We start from the raw sequence: 18203 nt of genomic DNA on the forward strand, positions 1-18203 counted from the left end.
GAGGTCCCGGCCACACCTGATTGGGATGGACCCCCCCGATGAACAAATGGAGGGAGCTCCTAACACAGGAACTCCAGGAGTTCAAGGATGCCATGAAAACAGAGATGACGGCAATGGTAAAAGTGGCAGTAGCAGAGGCGTAGTCACCCTGCATGCGACACTGAAAAAGGCAGATAGTCACCGGGAGACTCAGGAAGCTGGAGCTGGAGAAGATCTCCATCGATCAGAGCGATTGGCTTTCCGTACTGGAGACGGAAATGGCAAGGTTAGTGGTGACACAATGGACACTAAAGGGGAAGGTCGAGGATCAAGAAAATTGGTCGCGCTGCCAGAACCTCAGCATTGTGGACCTACCAGAGAGAACCGAGAGCAGGAACCCGATGGAATACATGACCGAATGCTAGGCAATCTGGTGGGAAGGGTGATGTGTTATGTACTCTGGGATAATACAGGCTGCAACTCAATGCAGCTTTAACTAAAAGATACTCCAGACTTTGAAATAAGTTAAATGTGATTTATTGAACCATCAGCACAGTTCTCTATGAGTTCGACTCTCCTGCTAATCTTGCGATAGTAACTCAGCCTAACTAACCAGTCTGCTCTAAGCCACGTGGTGGGTGTGATGCTTCTGATCTGCCCCTGTCCTACTCTCTAAGTGTCGCCTGTGGAAAGAGACAGAGCATGTGTGCCCTGTCCTTTTATATGGGTTTTGTAATGCCCCCTTGTGGTAGTGTCACCTCTGGGTGTCTTGACTGCCCATTGGTCGTGTCCTATTCTATGTGTTCATTAGCTGTATGTCTGCATGTCATGACATCTCCAGTGCTCCCTCTAGTGTTTACTTAGTTGTAGTGTATTTACATTAACCCCTTGTGTATATACAGTGATGCATATCACCACAAAGGGAAAGCTTTCCCAAGAGTCCAGTAAACACAGTCTACAGGTCACTCTGACCGAAGACCCAGACCGGGAAACAGCCTCAGGCCATCGTTGCAAAGATGCACCGGTACCAAGACTGTGAAAGGATCTTAAACTCGGCAAGATAAACAAGGATCTGCAGGCAGGAGGCTCACTCAATACTCGATTCGGGTGTATCGGAATATTGGGGCAGACCTGGCCAAGCGCCGGACCGAATTTAACAAAGCCGGGACTTCCGGTGGCAGCCATGTGTGAGTGGTCGCACACAGGATGGCTCCTGTTCTTTTTACCCCAAATCAGGTGTAACTTCGATGGAAAAATGTAACTGATGGTCAGAGGCCTTCAGGGATTATTCTAAGTAGCTATACAGGTGGACCCGGGAGGTGAAGAGGGGAACATGGGCCGGTTTTTAGACTGACTGGAGTTTCCACAGTTGGAGGAAGAGAAGAGGCGGGCGCTTGAGGAGCCTTTAGGGCTGAGTGAGGTATTGCACAGTATCAGGGGTATGACGTCGCGGAAGGACCCGGGGCCCGATGGTTCCCCGGCAGAATTTTATCAGGAGTTTGCGACGGACCTGGCACCACATCTCTTGGGGGCGTTTAATGAGGTGCTGGAGAAGGGGGAGTTGCCAGAGACAATGACGTGGGCAATGATCTACAAACAATTTGTGACAGCACTGGCCCCACACCTGCGGAAGTTGTCTGCAGACTCGCTGGTAAGGGGCTCACTGCGCCAACACTAGCACAAGCCTCAATATCGCTGACACCCAAGAAGGACAAAGACCCGACTGAGCTTGGGTCCTTACAGGCCTATCTCGCTGTTCAATGCAGATGCAAAAACCCTGGCTAAGCGACTGGAGAGCTGCGTACCAGAGGTGCTTGCAGAGGCTGTGTCAAGAACAGCTAACATTGAACATCAGGTGACTGATGAACGTGATAATGACCCCATCCAGGGAGAGAACACTAGGAGTGATCATCTCCCTGGACGGAGAAAAAGCCTTCGACTGAGTCGGGTGGAAGTACCTCATAGAGGTACTGGAATGGTTTGGGCTTGAGCCAGGGTTCACCTTCTGGGTGAAACTACTCTACAGCGCTCCCATAGTGAGCATACGGACTAACATCGCCAGCTCTATATACTTCCAGCTGCACAGAGGCATGAGGCAGGGATGCCCACTATCCCAGCTGCTATTTGCTCTGGCAATCGAGCCACTAGCGATCACCTTCAGAATGGCGAAGGGCTGGAGAGGTATCCAGAGAGGGGACAGAGAGCATAGGGTTTCACTCTATGCGGATGATCTGCTCCTCTCAATCACGAACCCTCAAGCCAGCATGGAGAGGATCATGAAGCTCCTAAAGTAATTCGGAGCCTTCTTGGGCAACTCAACCTGGGCAAAAGTGAAATACTCCCAGTGAACAGGAGGGACAGAGTTGGAGGAACTACCATTCAAACAAGCCCAAACCAAATTCTGCTACCTGGGAATCCAAATAACACACAACTGGACACGGATCCACAAATGGAACCTGATGAGTCTGATGGAGGAAGTTAAAAGAGACCTACTGTGGGGTACACTACCACTCTTTCTGATGAAACATACAATGAACATCTTAGCAACCATTAATTCAAATACAACCCCCAAAGAATACAACACTAAGTAATCCTTTAAGCTTTCCTTTTAACATCCAGAAGACTTACAAAAGAAACATCTTTTAACAGAAGCACATCAGCTTAAAGTCACTGCTGAAAACATTTATAATTCTGAATTCACCAAATGATCAAGAGATAGTCTTTTCATGGCAGAGAGGTCAACAGTACAGCTGCTCTGTCTGGCTTCAGCTCCCACATTGAAAACAAAACTAAAACACACCCTGCAGCAAACAGCCTTAAACAAAAGTAAAAAGCTGACAGACAGTCCAGCTCCACCCACCCACTCTCTGACATCACTGCAGTAGTAAACACCCATTTCTTAAAGGTACTCTCACTACAGATACTTATATACACACCCATTTATAACCACCCATTTCTTAAAGGTACTCTCACATGACAATAGGGACATCCCTCCAAACCCTAGTCACAACTGCACTCCCATCCGCTTTGACCAAGTACTCAAGAAGCACAGTGGTGGTAATCACACTCCGAATGTGGTATCGAATGAGACAGCACTTCGGCCTAACCAAAATCTCCACAATGGCTCTCATCTGTAACAACCACAGATTTACGCCCGCAACAATGGACACCACCTTCAAAAGGTGGAAACAGGACGTGGGGACACCGACGGTTAGAGACATGCACCCAGACAGCAGAATAGGGACCCTGGAGGAACACACAGAGAGGTTCCAACTACCAAAAGGAGAAGAACTGAGACACATATAGTCACAAACGTTGTCCGTAGGGAATCAACGATGTACCCCCGATACAACATTCGCTAGTTGAGGAACCGTTGGACGCGGGTGACCTAGGAAAGGGGAACTGTGGAGGCCAGTATGGGTGGCTGTTGGAGAAGGTACGCTCCCCACTGGATGAGACAAGGGCAAAATGGGAGGAAGGATTAGGCATGTAAATAGGGGGACTCTGGATCGAAACACTACACAGGGCGAACTCCATCTCCTTGTGCGCAGGGCTGAGCCTAATGTAGCTAAAGGTGGTGCACAGAGTGCACCTAACCAGAACCCGAATGAGCAGGTTCTTCCTGGAGGTGGAAGACAAATGTTATTGGTGCCAGGCAGACCCGGCCAATCACACTCACATGTTCTGGGCCTGTCCCAGACTGGTCGGGTATGGACGATCTTTTTTAAGACGATGTCCAGGGTTGTGGGAGTGATAGTGGAGCAATGCCAAAAGGTGGAGGTCTTTGGGGTTTCTGATCAGCCACAACTCTTTACAGGAAGGGGGCTGACACCCTTTCCCTTGCCTCCCTGATCGCCTGGTGATCGGCTGCACCACCCAAAGCTGCAGACTGGCTGTCCGACCTGCCGGAACTCCTCTAACTGGGGAAGATAAAATTTGCCATCAGTGGGTCAGAAGAGGGCTTCCACAGGATGTGGAAGCCGTTCACGAACTTGATCCAAGACCTGTTCGTAGCCAGCAACCAGTAGAGTAAAGGGGGGGGGGGAACACACGAGTGAGCCATAGAACATAAAGGATAAGGAAAGGGGGGTGGAAAGGAAGGGGGTTGAGTGGGGGGTGAGGAAGGGGGGAGGTGGGCAAAGACTCACAAAAAGATCACGAGGGACAAGGGACAAAGCTGCAGGGGATGGGCCCGAGGGCACATGGAAAACCAGAAGGCACAACGCAAAGAAGAAGGTGAATGCACGCTCGGACCACATTGAGGAGTACAATTGAGGCACATCGATCAAAGGGAGGGGAGCCAAGTATATGTAAATATATATAATGATCTTTGTTTTTGTTTTCTTTTTCTCTCTTTGGTAATTTTAGTTTTTCCTTGGTTGCTTTTGCTTTGTATTATGCGCAGTTCTGCAACTTGTAATTTAATTTACAAACTGAAATGTGTAACATAAAATGTGAAAACCAATAAAAACATTTTTTGTAAATTCTGTTCTTGGGAGGTTATGTTGTTAATCTGATGATTCAACTGTGCTGCAGTGTTTAACTTTGTTTATTCTCCCAGCCACGCATAATTGAGGGGTTGTGGTATGAGGTGCTGCGGAGGGTGAACACTTCAACCTCGTGTGCGAGATTAGGGTTAATACAATTAAAGGTCATACATCGGGCGCATCTTACGAGGTCAATGATGCGCCGGTTGTTTGAGAGGACGAGCGGTGTGAGAGGGGCCCAGCCAGCACACACACAAAATCTGGTCCTACCCGAAGTTGGGGACGTTTTAGGGCTCTTTCTTCAGCACCATGTCGGTGATCTCGCAAATGGACTTGGAGCCCAGTTCCTGGGGGCCATATTTGGCATATTGGACCTTTCGGAGCTGCAGTCAGGGGTGGGGTAGATGTTTTAACCTTCGCCTCGCTGGTTGCTCGAAGATGGGTTCTGTTGGGGTCGAGGTCAGCTTCTCCGCGCAATGCCTCGGTTTGATTGGTGGACTTGATAGATTTCCTATACCTTGAGAAGATTATGTTCATGAGATGCAACAAAATCCCAAACTCAGGCACAGTACAGAACAATCATCATTCAACATATTTATACAGAGAGGATCAGTAAATATTCATACAATAGGTTTGGATTGTAGTCAGTGCGGTCAGCACCTCCCAACAAACCAACCGCGTCAGGATTTAAAAAAGGAAAACTACCAGGAGTAGAGGGTCGCAGGATTTAAAAGAACCTGGACACAACCATAAAAGCCCCTAACCACAAGACAAAGAAGAGAAAAAGATGCTCCCAGCCTACCATAACATCCCAGCTAAGAAGGAACAAAAGGGGGCAACAAGCTATTAACCACAGGACCTGGTCCAACCCTGCACCCTTGTGCACTCAGGAGTCAGTAAACGAAAGATTCTCAAAACATATTAAGACTCAGCCGCTCAGGACGTTCTTATAAAGTGCCTTCAAGAAGAACCCAAGCATAAGGGGGGGGCAACAGGATACCATCCGCCATTCTGGTCATGGCCTAGTCACACGCCTACCACCCACCAGCCTCACTCCTCACTAACTGCACCAAAGGCAGTGCACCAGCCCTACCGACACTAAAAAAGTCATGTTATCCTCAACTGAGGATGCAGGGGCTTCAGTGCTGAGAAACCCCTCCCCGCTATCCAATGGCACTTACTTTTTGTTTTTACCTTGAAATGTTTCTCCCCGTTGAGGTTGCACATGGGGGGATTTCCTAAGCGCGCCAGCAGAAAAGGCTCCTTGCAAATCGAGGCGCCATTTTCTGTGGAGCCCCGACCCCCCCCCCCCCCCCCCGACCCCCCCCCCCCCCCCCGACACCCGACCCCCCCCCCTTCCCGCCTTCAGGCCCTCCACGCTCCGTTGACCCTCCCTCACCCCCAACCTTGGGGAGGCCTCCAGGAACACCCCTCAAACCCCCTCTACCTGGCAAGGCCCCCCCTGGGTCCGACCCCAGTTGGCACCCTGGCAGAGCCCCTGGCACCCTGGCAGTGCCACAGGGCATCCTGAGTGCCAGGCTGGCAGCACCAAGGTGCCCGAATACTGGGGGAGTGCTAGGGTGCCACCCTGCCCTGTCACCGAAAACCCAGGTGTCTCCTATGGCCTGGGAGACCCCCTCAGCTGCCGTTAGGACTTGTCCATGTTTGTGTGAACCAGTATTAAACGGCATCCTGGCGTGGTCGCCCAAGAAAGGCCGGTGAGTCGTGGGCGGTGAATTCAGTGCCCAGGTATATTCGGATCCGGAGCGAGATCCAGGCCCGGGTTGGCGCAACGGGATTGTTGAATCCGCGCCCAGTGTGCTCAGCCAAACCTGAAATGCCCAACCTTCAAAACAAGATTGTGAAACCATGGCAACCAACTCTCAAAATCAGTCAGGAATTCATTCCCTTACTCCTCGCAAGAGACCAGCACACAGAATCTCCCTATCTGGCCCCTACTTCCCGAATTGGTCAGGATAAATAACATACCATGTAACAGGATTTCCAAGGACCATAGATGAGCCCTTACCAGGGAGATTGCTCTATCAATTCTCTATTGATAGAGAATCCAAAGAGAAGTGAATTCTCTTTTCCACTTCCACTGTTCTCTCAAAGATATTTCGCAGTTCTTCAAAGTTAACAATAAAACCCTGCACCACGGAGCCAAGATCATCATCCAGGACATCATTCAAAATAACAGCCATCATCTTGATGCCAACATCACCACTGAGGCGCTGGCATGCTCACCAGCAAAACCGCCACTGCAAGCTGGGCCTCACCCCAGCAGCCTCCGGCCGCCTCATTCAAACTGAGCCTTTTTCATTTACCTCGGCTCCTCATCGCTAAAATCTAGCCAGGATCTTCCAAGGATGGACATATATCCCTTAAGTAAGTAATTATGGGATCTGCATTAGGATAAAATAAAGAATTAAAAGACAAGTAGAGTCAGAGCTTGGGAAAACGCAGCCGCTCCCTCTCACACATCACGGCCGGGATTCTCTGAGCTTCCGCGGCGAAATGGATCCGACGTCGGGACGCGATTTTCCGGCGACCAGAGAATCGGCGGCAGTCGGGCGCGCGGTCGGATGCCGTTGAAAGAAGCCCCCGCGGAGATTCTCCGTGGTCAACCGGCCGAGTTCCAGCCGGCGTGGTTCACGTATGGTTCCACCTGGCGGGAGCTCGGCGGCACGGCTGCGGTGGCCGTCCTGGTGGGGGGAGGGAGGATCAGTCTCCGGGGGCCTCCACGACGGCCAGGCTCGGGATCGGGGGCCACCAATCGGCGGGCGCACGCGATCTGGGGGTCCTACCTTCTTTGCGCTGGCCTGCTGTGTGGTCGGCCGCCGCGCACATGCGCGGACCCGCGGCGAGCAGTGCAGGGCCGCGTACGGCAGCTGGACCAGCGCGGAGCACTCCGGCTCCATGCTGGCACCCTGTGGGCTACAGAATCGCTGGGCCAATAGGCCTGTTGACGCCGGCGTGAACGTTTTTACACCGGCATCAGCACTTAGCCATGTTTTTAGAGAATCCCGGCCACATCTCTCTCCCCCTCCCCCCCACCCCGCAAGTTTATTAATGTTCTCCTGTAATCTGTTGCAGTTTTCTCAGTATTGATTATCCTCCATGCCATAATTTGCTGTCATATTTTATTGATTCCAAAGCCTGAATTATTTTTTAAAATAAATGTAGAGTACCCAATTAATTTTTTTCCAATTAAGGGGCAAATTAGCGTGGCCAATCCACCTAACCTGCACATCTTCGGGTTGTGGGGGTGAGACCCACACAGACACGGGGAGAATGTGCAAACTCCACACAGACAGTGACCCGGGGCTGAGATTGAACCCGGATCCTCAGTGCCTTAGGCAGCAGTGCTAACCACTGCGCCACCATGCCGCCCCAAAACCCGAATTATTAATGTAAATTGTAACTGGTAACAACCAAGAGATACATCTGCTTGCCGTTTATTAACGAAAGACTGGGATGTTCCGGCCCCACCATGGCGATACCCAGCTAAATGTCAATTGACTTACGGTGCGACTGGATGAAATCCGTGGAAGACGGGGCTGGAAAATCCCACCCAGTTATTTTGTTCTTCACAGTTGTGGTGAATGGTCTGTGAAACACTTAAGAGTTATTTTAGAATTTTTTAATGAATGGATAGCATGTTGTATTGAGTAAATAATTATACCTTCAGGCATACTGTAACACTACTCTGAAGGAATTTGAGGGAAGTATAGAGTGTTGTAGTTTTACCCGTGATGGGAAAAATTACTTCTTTGAATGACATTTGTTTTTTTCCAGTTTCCTGTGGACAGCTACTAAAGGAGCCTGTCGCTGCTGAGACAAGACTCGGTGAAGCCATTAAACCCTATGTTGAAAGTAGGCAGCCAGGTAAGGTTCCTGACCCCCCCTACTGATAGTGTTCTGATATTGAACAAAGGGCAAAATTCAGACACCACCAGAGCTTTTCTCCCTCGTTATTAACAGGGAGTTCAGGAGACATTGAACAACTGAATATCTCAGAGTGAGATCCGTAGGGACATCCCCTGCACTTCCCTCTAGCCCTTGCTTAGAGCATGTTTGTACTAGCTGAAGGCAGAGGAGGGTTACTGAATAATTTACTAACTGATTAATAGACTCACAAGGGTATAATTAGGACAGGCATAGGCAGCAGCTACAGTAACCAGTACAGTGCTTAAGGGAGCTGGAGGCTGTTTTAGCTTCGCCTGAAAGAAAGTTTCTGGGGCGCTGCTGTTTGAAGATGAGTCAGGAGGAGAGCAGAGCCCCTGCTCTTTTGAAGTGGAAATAGGACAGTTTGAATCTGTCGAGTTTAATTTTTCAGAGGTGCAATGGACCCTGTGGTGCAACTTACTTTCCTTTTTTTTGTCAAAATTTTTTTACATGTTATTTTCCATACATAAAGTTTATTCTTTAAATATCTGAAACAAAGTTTTCCATAAAAATCATCAGTGGCCAACTGTGTAACATTATATTAATGTGTTTTTCACTCCCATTTCTAATCCTTTATCACCCCTTGCTGTTTCTATCCTCCTCCAGGCGAGCTTATGGGGTGGTCTACAAGCTTACTTTAAAGTTCACATATTCAGTGGGATGAGATGAACAGCTCTCATTATACAGTTTTTACAGTAAACCATTTTCAACAGTGCTGGAATGCATATTTTTGAAACTTAAATCAACATTTTAATTTCTTAAAATTTAATATAAAATTTGAAATTACTTTAGCCACCTGTATTTAGTTTCACTACTTGAATTATATTCATAAATTTTCATCATGGAGTAATATATATATCTTTGGGACCGAATACATTGCAATAAAATGTATTTTTAAAAATGTATTATTAATTTACAGAGTATTACTGCATTTCCAATATCCTATAGGAGTTAGGCGTTATAGGAGCAATGATTAATTGTGCCCAGATACATTGCAAGTAAAATGTCCTTATCCAGTTTCAAATGATTAAATTAATTCCCCTTGTGTAATCTCAAAAGCAATGAACCACACTGCGAAAACAAGTACTGTTAATTTTCAATTAGTAGATTAAAGAATTATTAACCCAACAATGACCAATGTGTCAAACTAAAGTATTTAACTGTTAGTTAGTATTCCCATATTCTTGGTGGCAGCTGTGATGTTTTTTGTATGTTCTGTACTTGCACTTATTACGGTGAGAAGGTGACCCAATCTGGGGAGTGGAACATATGAATTGGTTTTCACAGGATTTTCCAGACTAGTTTTGACAATACGATCGATTCAATCCACCACTAAAAGATGCCAAGACATCGAAAATCAAAGTATCAGACAGCTGATAGGTCTTTTGACTGACTTGCTAAATATATGTTCTGAGGTATTATTATTGAGTCCTATAATTCCTGTGGGTTTACTGTGTGTGCTGAATTTGGCGCACGTTGGATCCTGAAGATTCTTATTCACTGGAAACTTGGTTGAGACAGACCCAATTTGTTTCAATTTATGAATCTCAATTCCAATCAGGGAGGGAAGTCAATCAATGTGGTTGATTTTTACCTTGGGGTGGGAAGGCAGCCTTGTGAGCGGCCAGAAGCAATACCATAGAGGCTTGAGCAATTGTAACAGCTCAGCTTTATTAGCAAGCTGCTTGCCAATTTACCAACTCAAATGGCTAGGAAATGACTGTCCGGCTGTTAAAATTGGGCAGCTCAGATTCCCCCACTAAATTCCTTCAGATATAGTTCCCAGTAAGTGAATCGGTGGGAGTCGACAGAGGATTGGCAGGTAGGTAGCCCGAGAGGGGGCTGGGGATGGGGGTGTGTGGTGGACGAGGTTTCTTTGTGAGGCTCAGAGAAGCTTTTTAGAATGTAGGGTGCAGCTTCTGTTAACTTTCTTTTTTTTTTTCCTGCCATTCATTGACTGCCAATCTATATAAATGATTTGGAGGAAAATGTAACTGGTCTGATTAGTAAGTTTGCAGACGACACAAAGGTTGGTGGAATTGCGGATAGCGATGAGGACTGTCAGAGGATACAGCAGGATTTAGATTGTTTGGAGACTTGGGCGGAGAGATGGCAGATGGAGTTTAATCCGGACAAATGTGAGGTAATGCATTTTGGAAGGTCTAATGCAGGTAGGGAATATACAGTGAATGGTAGAACCCTCAAGAGTATTGAAAGTCAAAGAGATCTAGGAATACAGGTCCATAGGTCATTGAAAGGGGCAACACAGGTGGAGAAGGTAGTCAAGAAGGCATACGGTATGCTTGCCTTCATTGGCCGGGGCATTGAGTATAAGAATTGGCAAGTCATGTTGCAGCTGTATAGAACCTTAGTTAGGCCACACTTGGAGTATAGTGTTCAATTCTGGTCGCCACACTACCAGAAGGATGTGGAGGCTTTAGAGAGGGTGCAGAAGAGATTTACCAGAATGTTGCCTGGTATGGAGGGCATTAGCTATGAGGAGCGGTTGAATAAACTCGGTTTGTTCTCACTGGAACGAAGGAGGTTGAGGGGAGACCTGATAGAGGTATACAAAATTATGAGGGGCATAGACAGAGTGGATAGTCAGAGGCTTTTCCCCAGGGTAGAGGGGTCAATTACTAGGGGGCATAGGTTTAAGGTGAGAGGGGCAAGGTTTAGAGTAGATGTACGAGGCAAGTTTTTTACGCAGAGGGTAGTGGGTGCCTGGCACTCGCTACCGGAGGAGGTGGTGGAAGCAGGGACGATAGTGACATTTAAGGGGCATCTTGACAAATACATGAATAGGATGGGAATAGAGGGATACGGACCCAGGAAGTGTAGAAGATTGTAGTTTAGTCGGGCAGCATGGTCGGCACGGGCTTGGAGGGCCGAAGGGCCTGTTCCTGTGCTGTACATTTCTTTGTTCTTTGTTTGTTTTTCAACTGCTCTCCATACCATGGGCTGGATTCTCCATTCCTGCGACTAAGTGCTAACGCCGGCGTGGGACCTGTGGTGTTTCACGACCAGCAATTAGGCGTGAACCCCTCACCGATTCCGGTGCTGGAGAGAGGCTAATACCGGCGGCCATGGATCGTGCAGAAAACGGCGGGAGAATGGCCGCCCTCGGGTCGCGTATGTGCACGGCTGACGACCTGCAGCAGTCGCGCCGTACAACATGGTGCCAGGCGTGCGTGCAACCTAACCCGGAAATCAAAACCCCTGGCCACCCCCCCAGCGGTCCCCCCAGTCCTTGCAGAAGCCCCCCGGCCAGCGGCACGGATCCCGACCGAGTGTGACGCCGCTGGACACAGTCCGCAGCCGTCACGCCGGGTTCCCACATGGTTGGGACCACACATGTCCCGCGTGGTTAGGAACTCGGCCTATCGGTGGCGGAGCATCACGGGTGGGCCAGCCGATGGCACGCCAATGGCGTTGAAACGGCACACGTCACGATGACTCCAGTTTGCAGGGGCGGAGCATGGCGAACCATTCTCCGTTCTCCGCCCGATCGCCGAACACGATTTTGGCGTCGTGCTACGTAGAATCCAGCCCCATATTTTTGTTTTATTTGTTCTCAGGAGGTGTTTCTTTAGTAAAGTGGAATTTACTGTCCAGCCTTAGTCACTTGCCTCGGTACTCTAGAAAGCATTAAGAGCCAAGCCAATAGTGTGGACTGGAATCTTTTGTGAGCCAGCCCAGGTGGTGGTGACAGGCTCACTTCTGTGAAGGGCAATAGTGAGCCAGATGAGTTTTTATAACGATCAGCTGTTTTCAGGGCCACATTTTCTTGTACCTGCTTACAAATGACAATAATTATTAAATTGAATGTAATAACTTGCTATGTTGAAATTTAAGTCTTGTAACTTTTGGGTTGCTGGTACATTGCTGTAATCAATGCACTCTGACACCCTAATCATAATGCCAATGCAAGAGGTTACACATCTTGACTTGAGATGTCATAGTTTGCCAAGTGTTGCAGAACACTTTGGACAGAATAATGAAAACCTTGATCACCAGCATCAGAAGAAAATGAACAAAGCTCTTCTTTGTTGTAAACCAGTGAGTACAATTATTCCAAAAACTTGCATTTCCTAATTGTCAAATCAGGGCACATAGATCAGTCTCAATCTATAAATCAATCGCAGTTGAACCTAAATTAAAACTCGAACCTTTCTACGAAGACCATGGGTGAATTCTCCACCTTTCCAGCCACGTGTTCCTCGGTGGCACGCTGTCACCAGCAGCGGAGAATTCACCCCCATTTCAACTCATCCAAAGGGCAGTCCTTATGGTATATTTTACACTGAATATGATCACAACTCTTTGATCAGCTTGTCTGAGTGGTTGGATGGTGATAGAGGGAGACAAATGGAAAAAAAGTACAGCCAGATTATTGAATGGTAGACTATGAAGAGAAGGTAAATAACAACAATTTTAAATATTAAAGTGATTCCCTTAACCACCATAATATTTGTATTCCATTCATATATCTAACTTTCCTCTTTCTTGATTGATCAAGGAATACCAGCCTTGAACATTGCCATAGTCATAGAGACATACAGTACAGAAGAGGCCCTTCGGCCCATCGAGTCTGCACTGACAAAACTACACTAAATCTACACACAGCTCAAAGTACGTTTCCCACCTCTACTACCCTCCAGGCAGTGCATTCCAGCCTCCCACCACCCTCTGGGTGAGAAGACTTTTTCTCAAATCTCCTCTAAACCTCCTACCCTTCAGTTTAAAATTATGCCCCCTCAACTAAGAGGGACAACTGCTTCCTATCCACCCTGTCCCCCTCATAATCTTATGCACTCAGGTCCCCTCTCAGCCTTCTCTGGTCTCAAGAAAACAACCCGAACCTATCCAGCCGCTCTTTGTAGCTCAAATGCTCGATCCCAGGCAACATCCTGGTGATTCTCCTTTGCACCCTCTCCAGTGCAATCACTTCCTTCCTGCAATGAGGCGACCAGAACAACACAGTACTCAAGTTGTGGCCCAACCAAAGTTTTGTAAAGTTCCAACTTAACCTCCCTGCTCTTATTTTTTTTTGAAAATATGTTTATTAAGAATTTTTAACAGAATTATCAGCCATATAAACAAACCCCCACCCCCCGTAACACAAAAAAAGGAAAAACAAGCATAGCAAGACATAAACATGGCAAATCAATATGATACAGAACTTTGTACATTGGATTCCTCCCGTACACATCAGTTTTCCGGATCGTTTATGTATTTTCTTGCTCAGATGCCCCCCCTGAAGAACCCCCCTTCCTTATCCCTCCCTCTTCCACCCCCCCCCCCCCCACCCCCCACCCCCTGGGTTGCTGCTGCTCTCGACCGAACTCCATCTAACGCTCCGCGAGATGGTCTAGGAACGGTTGCCACCGCCTGGAGAACCCCTGCGCAGACCCTCTCAAGGCAAACTTTATCCTTTCCAACTTGAGAAACCCTGCCATATCATTTATCCAGGCTTCCACACTGGTGGGCTTCACATCCTTCCACACTAACAAGATCCTTCGCCGGGCTACCAGGGACGCAAAGGCAGAATGCCGGCCTCTTTCGCCTCCTGCACTCCCGGCTTAATAGTGCTAGCCCCCAACTTGGCTTGACCTGGACTTTCACCACCTTAGATATTGTTCTTGCAACTCCCCTCCAGAACCCATCCAGTGCCGGGCATGACCAAAACATATGGACATGGTTTGCCGGGCTTCCTGAGCACCTCCCACATCTGTCCTCCACCCCAAAGAATCTACTCTGCCTCGTCCCCGTCATATGCGCTCTGTGAACAACTTTAAATTGTATCAGGCTAAGCCTGGCACACGAGGAAGAGGAATTAACCCTACTTAGGGCATCAGCCCATAGACCCTCCTCAATCTCCTCCCCCAGCTCCTCTTCCCATTTACCCTTCAGCTCCTCTACCAAAGCCTCCCCCTCTTCTTTCATCTCCTGGTATATCGCCGACACCTTGTCCTCTCCGACCCATACTCCCGAAATCACCCTGTCTTGAATCCCCTGTGCCGGGAGCAGTGGGAATTCCCTCACCTGCCGCCTCACAAACGCCCTCACTTGCATGTACCTGAAGGCATTTCCCAGGGGTAGTCCAAATTTCTCCTCCAGCGCCCCTAAGCTCGCAAACGTCCCATCGATGAACAGGTCCCCCATTCTTCTAATCCCTGCCCGGTGCCAGCTCTGAAACCCCCCGTCCATCCTTCCTGGGACAAACCGATGGTTATCTCTGATCGGGGACCACACCGAGGCTCCCATCGCACCCCTGTGTTGTCTCCACGGCCCCCAGATCTTTAGCGTTGCCGCCACCACCGGACTCGTGTACCTTGACGGCGAGAGCGGCAGCGGTGCCGTCACCAGCGCCCCCAGGCTCGTTCCTTTGCAGGACGCCATCTCCAATCTCTTCCATGCCGCCCCCTCTCCCTCCATCACCCACTTTCGGATCATCGCCACATTGGCTGCCCAGTAGTAGCCACCCAGATTCGGCAACGCCAGCCCTCCTCTATCTCTGCTACGCTCCAGGAACCCCCTCCTTACCCTCGGGGTCTTACTTGCCCACACAAAACCCATAATGCTCCTGCTTGCCCTCTTAAAGAAGGCCTTGGTAATCACAATTGGGAGACATTGGAATACAAAAAGAAACCTCGGGAGGACCACCATTTTAATCGACTGTACCCTACCCGCTAGCGAGAGTGGCAACATGTCCCACCTTTTAAAATCCTCCTCCATCTGCTCCACCAGCCGTGTCAAATTAAGTTTGTGCAATGCCCCCCAACTCCTAGCTACCTGGATCCCCAAGTATCGAAGGCTCCTTTTCGCCCTCCTCAACGGTAGGTCGTCTATCCCTCTTCCCTGATCCCCCGGATGCACCACAAAGAGCTCACTCTTTCCCACATTGAGCTTATAGCCCCTCCACTGGATCCGCCACATACAGCAACAGGTCGTCTGCGTACAGCGACACACGATGCTCCTCTCTCCCTCGGACCACCCCCCTCCATTTTCCCGACTCCCTTAACGCCATGGCCAAAGGATTAATTGCTAATGCAAGCAGCAGGGGGGACAGGGGGCACCCCTGCCTCGTCCCTCGGTACAGCCGGAAATACTCCGACCTCAGCCGGTGACCACACTCGCCACCGGGGCTTTATACAGGAGCTTAACCCAACTAATAAACCCTCCCCCGAACCCAAACCTCTTCAACACTTCCCAGAGATACTCCCACTCTACTCGGTCAAAGGCCTTCTCCGCGTCCATAGCTGCCACTATCTCCGCCTCTCCCTCCACCGATGGCATCATAATCACATTCAGCAGCCTCCGCTCATTGGTATTTAGCTGCCTGCCCTTTACAAACCCTGTCTGGTCCTCGTGAATCACCCCCGGGACACAGTCCTCAATCCTCGTAGCTAACACTTTTGCCAGCAACTTAGCATCTACATTGAGGAGCGAGATTGGCCTATACGACCCACATTGCAGTGGGCCCTTATCCCGCTTCAGGATCAAAGAGATCGTCGCCTCCGTCATTGTCGGGAGCAGGGCCCCCCCCCCCTTCCTTGCCTCATTGAACGTCCTTACCAGCAACGGGGCTAACAGGTCTACGTACTTTCTATAGAACTCCACCGGGAACCCATCCGGTCCCGGGGCCTTCCCTGCCTGCATGCTCCCCAGTCCTGTAACCAGCTCCTCTACCCCAATTGGCGCCCCCAAACCAGCCACCTCCTGCTCCTCCACCCTCGGGAACCTCAGTTGGTCCAAGAATCGTCACATCCCCTCTGTTCCCCCTGGGGGCTGGGACCTATACAGCTCCTCGTAGAAGGCCTTATAGAATAGAATTTACAGTGCAGAAGGAGGCCATTCGGCCCATCGAGTCTGCACCGGCTCTTGGAAAGAGCACCCTACCCAAGGTCAACACCTCCACCCTATCCCCATAACCCAGTAACCCCACCCAACACTAAGGGAAATTTATCATGGCCAATCCACCTAACCTGCACATCTTTGGACTGTGGGAGGAAACCGGAGCACCCGGAGGAAACCCACGCACACACGGGGAGGAAGTGCAGACTCCGCACAGACAGTGACCCAAGCCGGAATCGAACCTGGGACCCTGGAGCTGTGAAGCAATTGTGCTATCCACAATGCTACCGTGCTGCCTTGAATGCCTCATTCACTTTCACCGCACTCCGCACCGTGGTTCCCCTTCCATCCTTGACTCCACCTAATTCCCTCTCTGCCATCCTCTTACGGAGCTGATATGCCAGCATCCGGCTCGCCTTCTCCCCATATTCATACATCGCCCCCTGTGCCTTCCTCCACTGTGGCTCTGCCTTCCCTGTGGTCAGCAGGTCGAACTCCGTCTGGAGACTTCGCCTCTCCCTGAGTAGTCCCTCATCAGGGGCCTCTGCATATCTCCTGTCCACTCTTAAAATCTTCCCCACTAACCTCTCCCTTTCCTTACCCTCTCTCTTCTCCCTATGAGCCCTGATGGAGATTAACTCTCCCCTGACCACCGCCTTCGGCGCCTCCCATACTACTCCCACCTGCACCCCCCCCCATTGTCGTTGGCCTCCAGATACCTTTCGATGCACCCCCGCACCCTCCCACATACTTCCTCGTCTGCCAACAGTCCCACATCCAACCGCTACAGCGGGCATTGGACCCTCTCCTCCCCCAGCTCTAATTCCACCCAGTGCGGGGCGTGGTCTGAAACGGCTATGGCCGAATACTCCGGCCCCTCCACTTTCGAGATCAATGCCCTGCCCAGAACAAAAAAATCTATCTGGGAGTAGGCCTTGTGTACATGGGAGAAAAAAAAAATTCCCTGGCCAAAGGCCTGGCAAATCTCCACGGGTCTACTCCCCCCATCTGGTCCATAAACCCCCTGAGCACATTGGCCGCAGCCGGCCTCTTTCCGGTCCTGGATCTGGAGCGATCCAGTGCTGGGTCCAGCACCGTGTTGAAGTCCCCCCCATTATCAAACTTCCTACCTCCAAGTCTGGAAAGCGCCCCAACAAACGTTTCATGAATCCAGCGTCGTCCCAGTTCGGGGCGTATACATTTTACCAATATCACCTGTGGCGCAGCTCCTGTTGCGGCCTTATCCCAATTCCCCCATCCTCGAGTCTCACCTCCCTCCAGCACCGACGCCCACATTCCCCACAGTCTCCCCATAAAAAACTCTTCCCCCATCCCCATCCATCATCCCACCCGTGAAACATTCTTTACCCATATTTACAACCCTGTATACAGTCAACATGTCCCCCACTACCACAGCCCCTCAGTTCGAGTCCAATTTTTCCGTTTGGATAAGCCTCTTCTGGCGTTTCGAAATAGTGGTGTCGGTCCTGATACGTGACCTACAGACGCACTGGCTGCAGCATTCCGAATCTCACCCTTTTTTTATGCAGCACCGCCTTGGCCCGATTGAAGCCAGCTCTCTTCTTTGCCACCTTAGCGCTCCAGTCCTGGTAGACTCAGATCACCGCATTCTCCCATCTGCTCCGCTCCTTCTTGGCGCATCTCGGGACACTCTCTCTGTCCGCGAAACGATGGCACCTCGCCACTATCGTCCTTGGTGGCTCACCAGCCTTGGGTCTCCTCACCAGGACCCGGTGAGCCCCTTCTAGCTCCAGGGGGCTCGGAGAGGCCTCCGCACCCATCAGCGAATGGAGCATCGTGCTCACATACGCCCCAGCATCAGCCCCCTCCACTCCTTCGGGGAGACCCAGAATCCGGAGATTCTTCCTCCGCGACCTGTTCTCCAGGACTTTGAATCTCTTGGCCCACCGC

General features: G+C 49.9%; 1 protein-coding gene across 3 annotated transcripts in view; it reads left to right on the forward strand.

Annotated features, from left to right (window-relative positions):
• ak8 (adenylate kinase 8) overlaps nt 1-18203 on the forward strand; it is a 257899-nt gene that overhangs the window by 152219 nt on the left and 87477 nt on the right. For all 3 annotated transcript variants that reach the window (XM_072488580.1, XM_072488581.1, XM_072488579.1), the window contains one exon: nt 8265-8354. In XM_072488580.1, coding sequence (XP_072344681.1) covers nt 8265-8354 — 90 coding nt within the window. The remainder of the gene's footprint in view (nt 1-8264; nt 8355-18203) is intronic.

The sequence above is a fragment of the Scyliorhinus torazame genome, chromosome 22, assembly GCF_047496885.1.
Source record: "Scyliorhinus torazame isolate Kashiwa2021f chromosome 22, sScyTor2.1, whole genome shotgun sequence".
In the NCBI taxonomy this organism is placed as follows: Eukaryota; Metazoa; Chordata; class Chondrichthyes; order Carcharhiniformes; family Scyliorhinidae; genus Scyliorhinus; species Scyliorhinus torazame.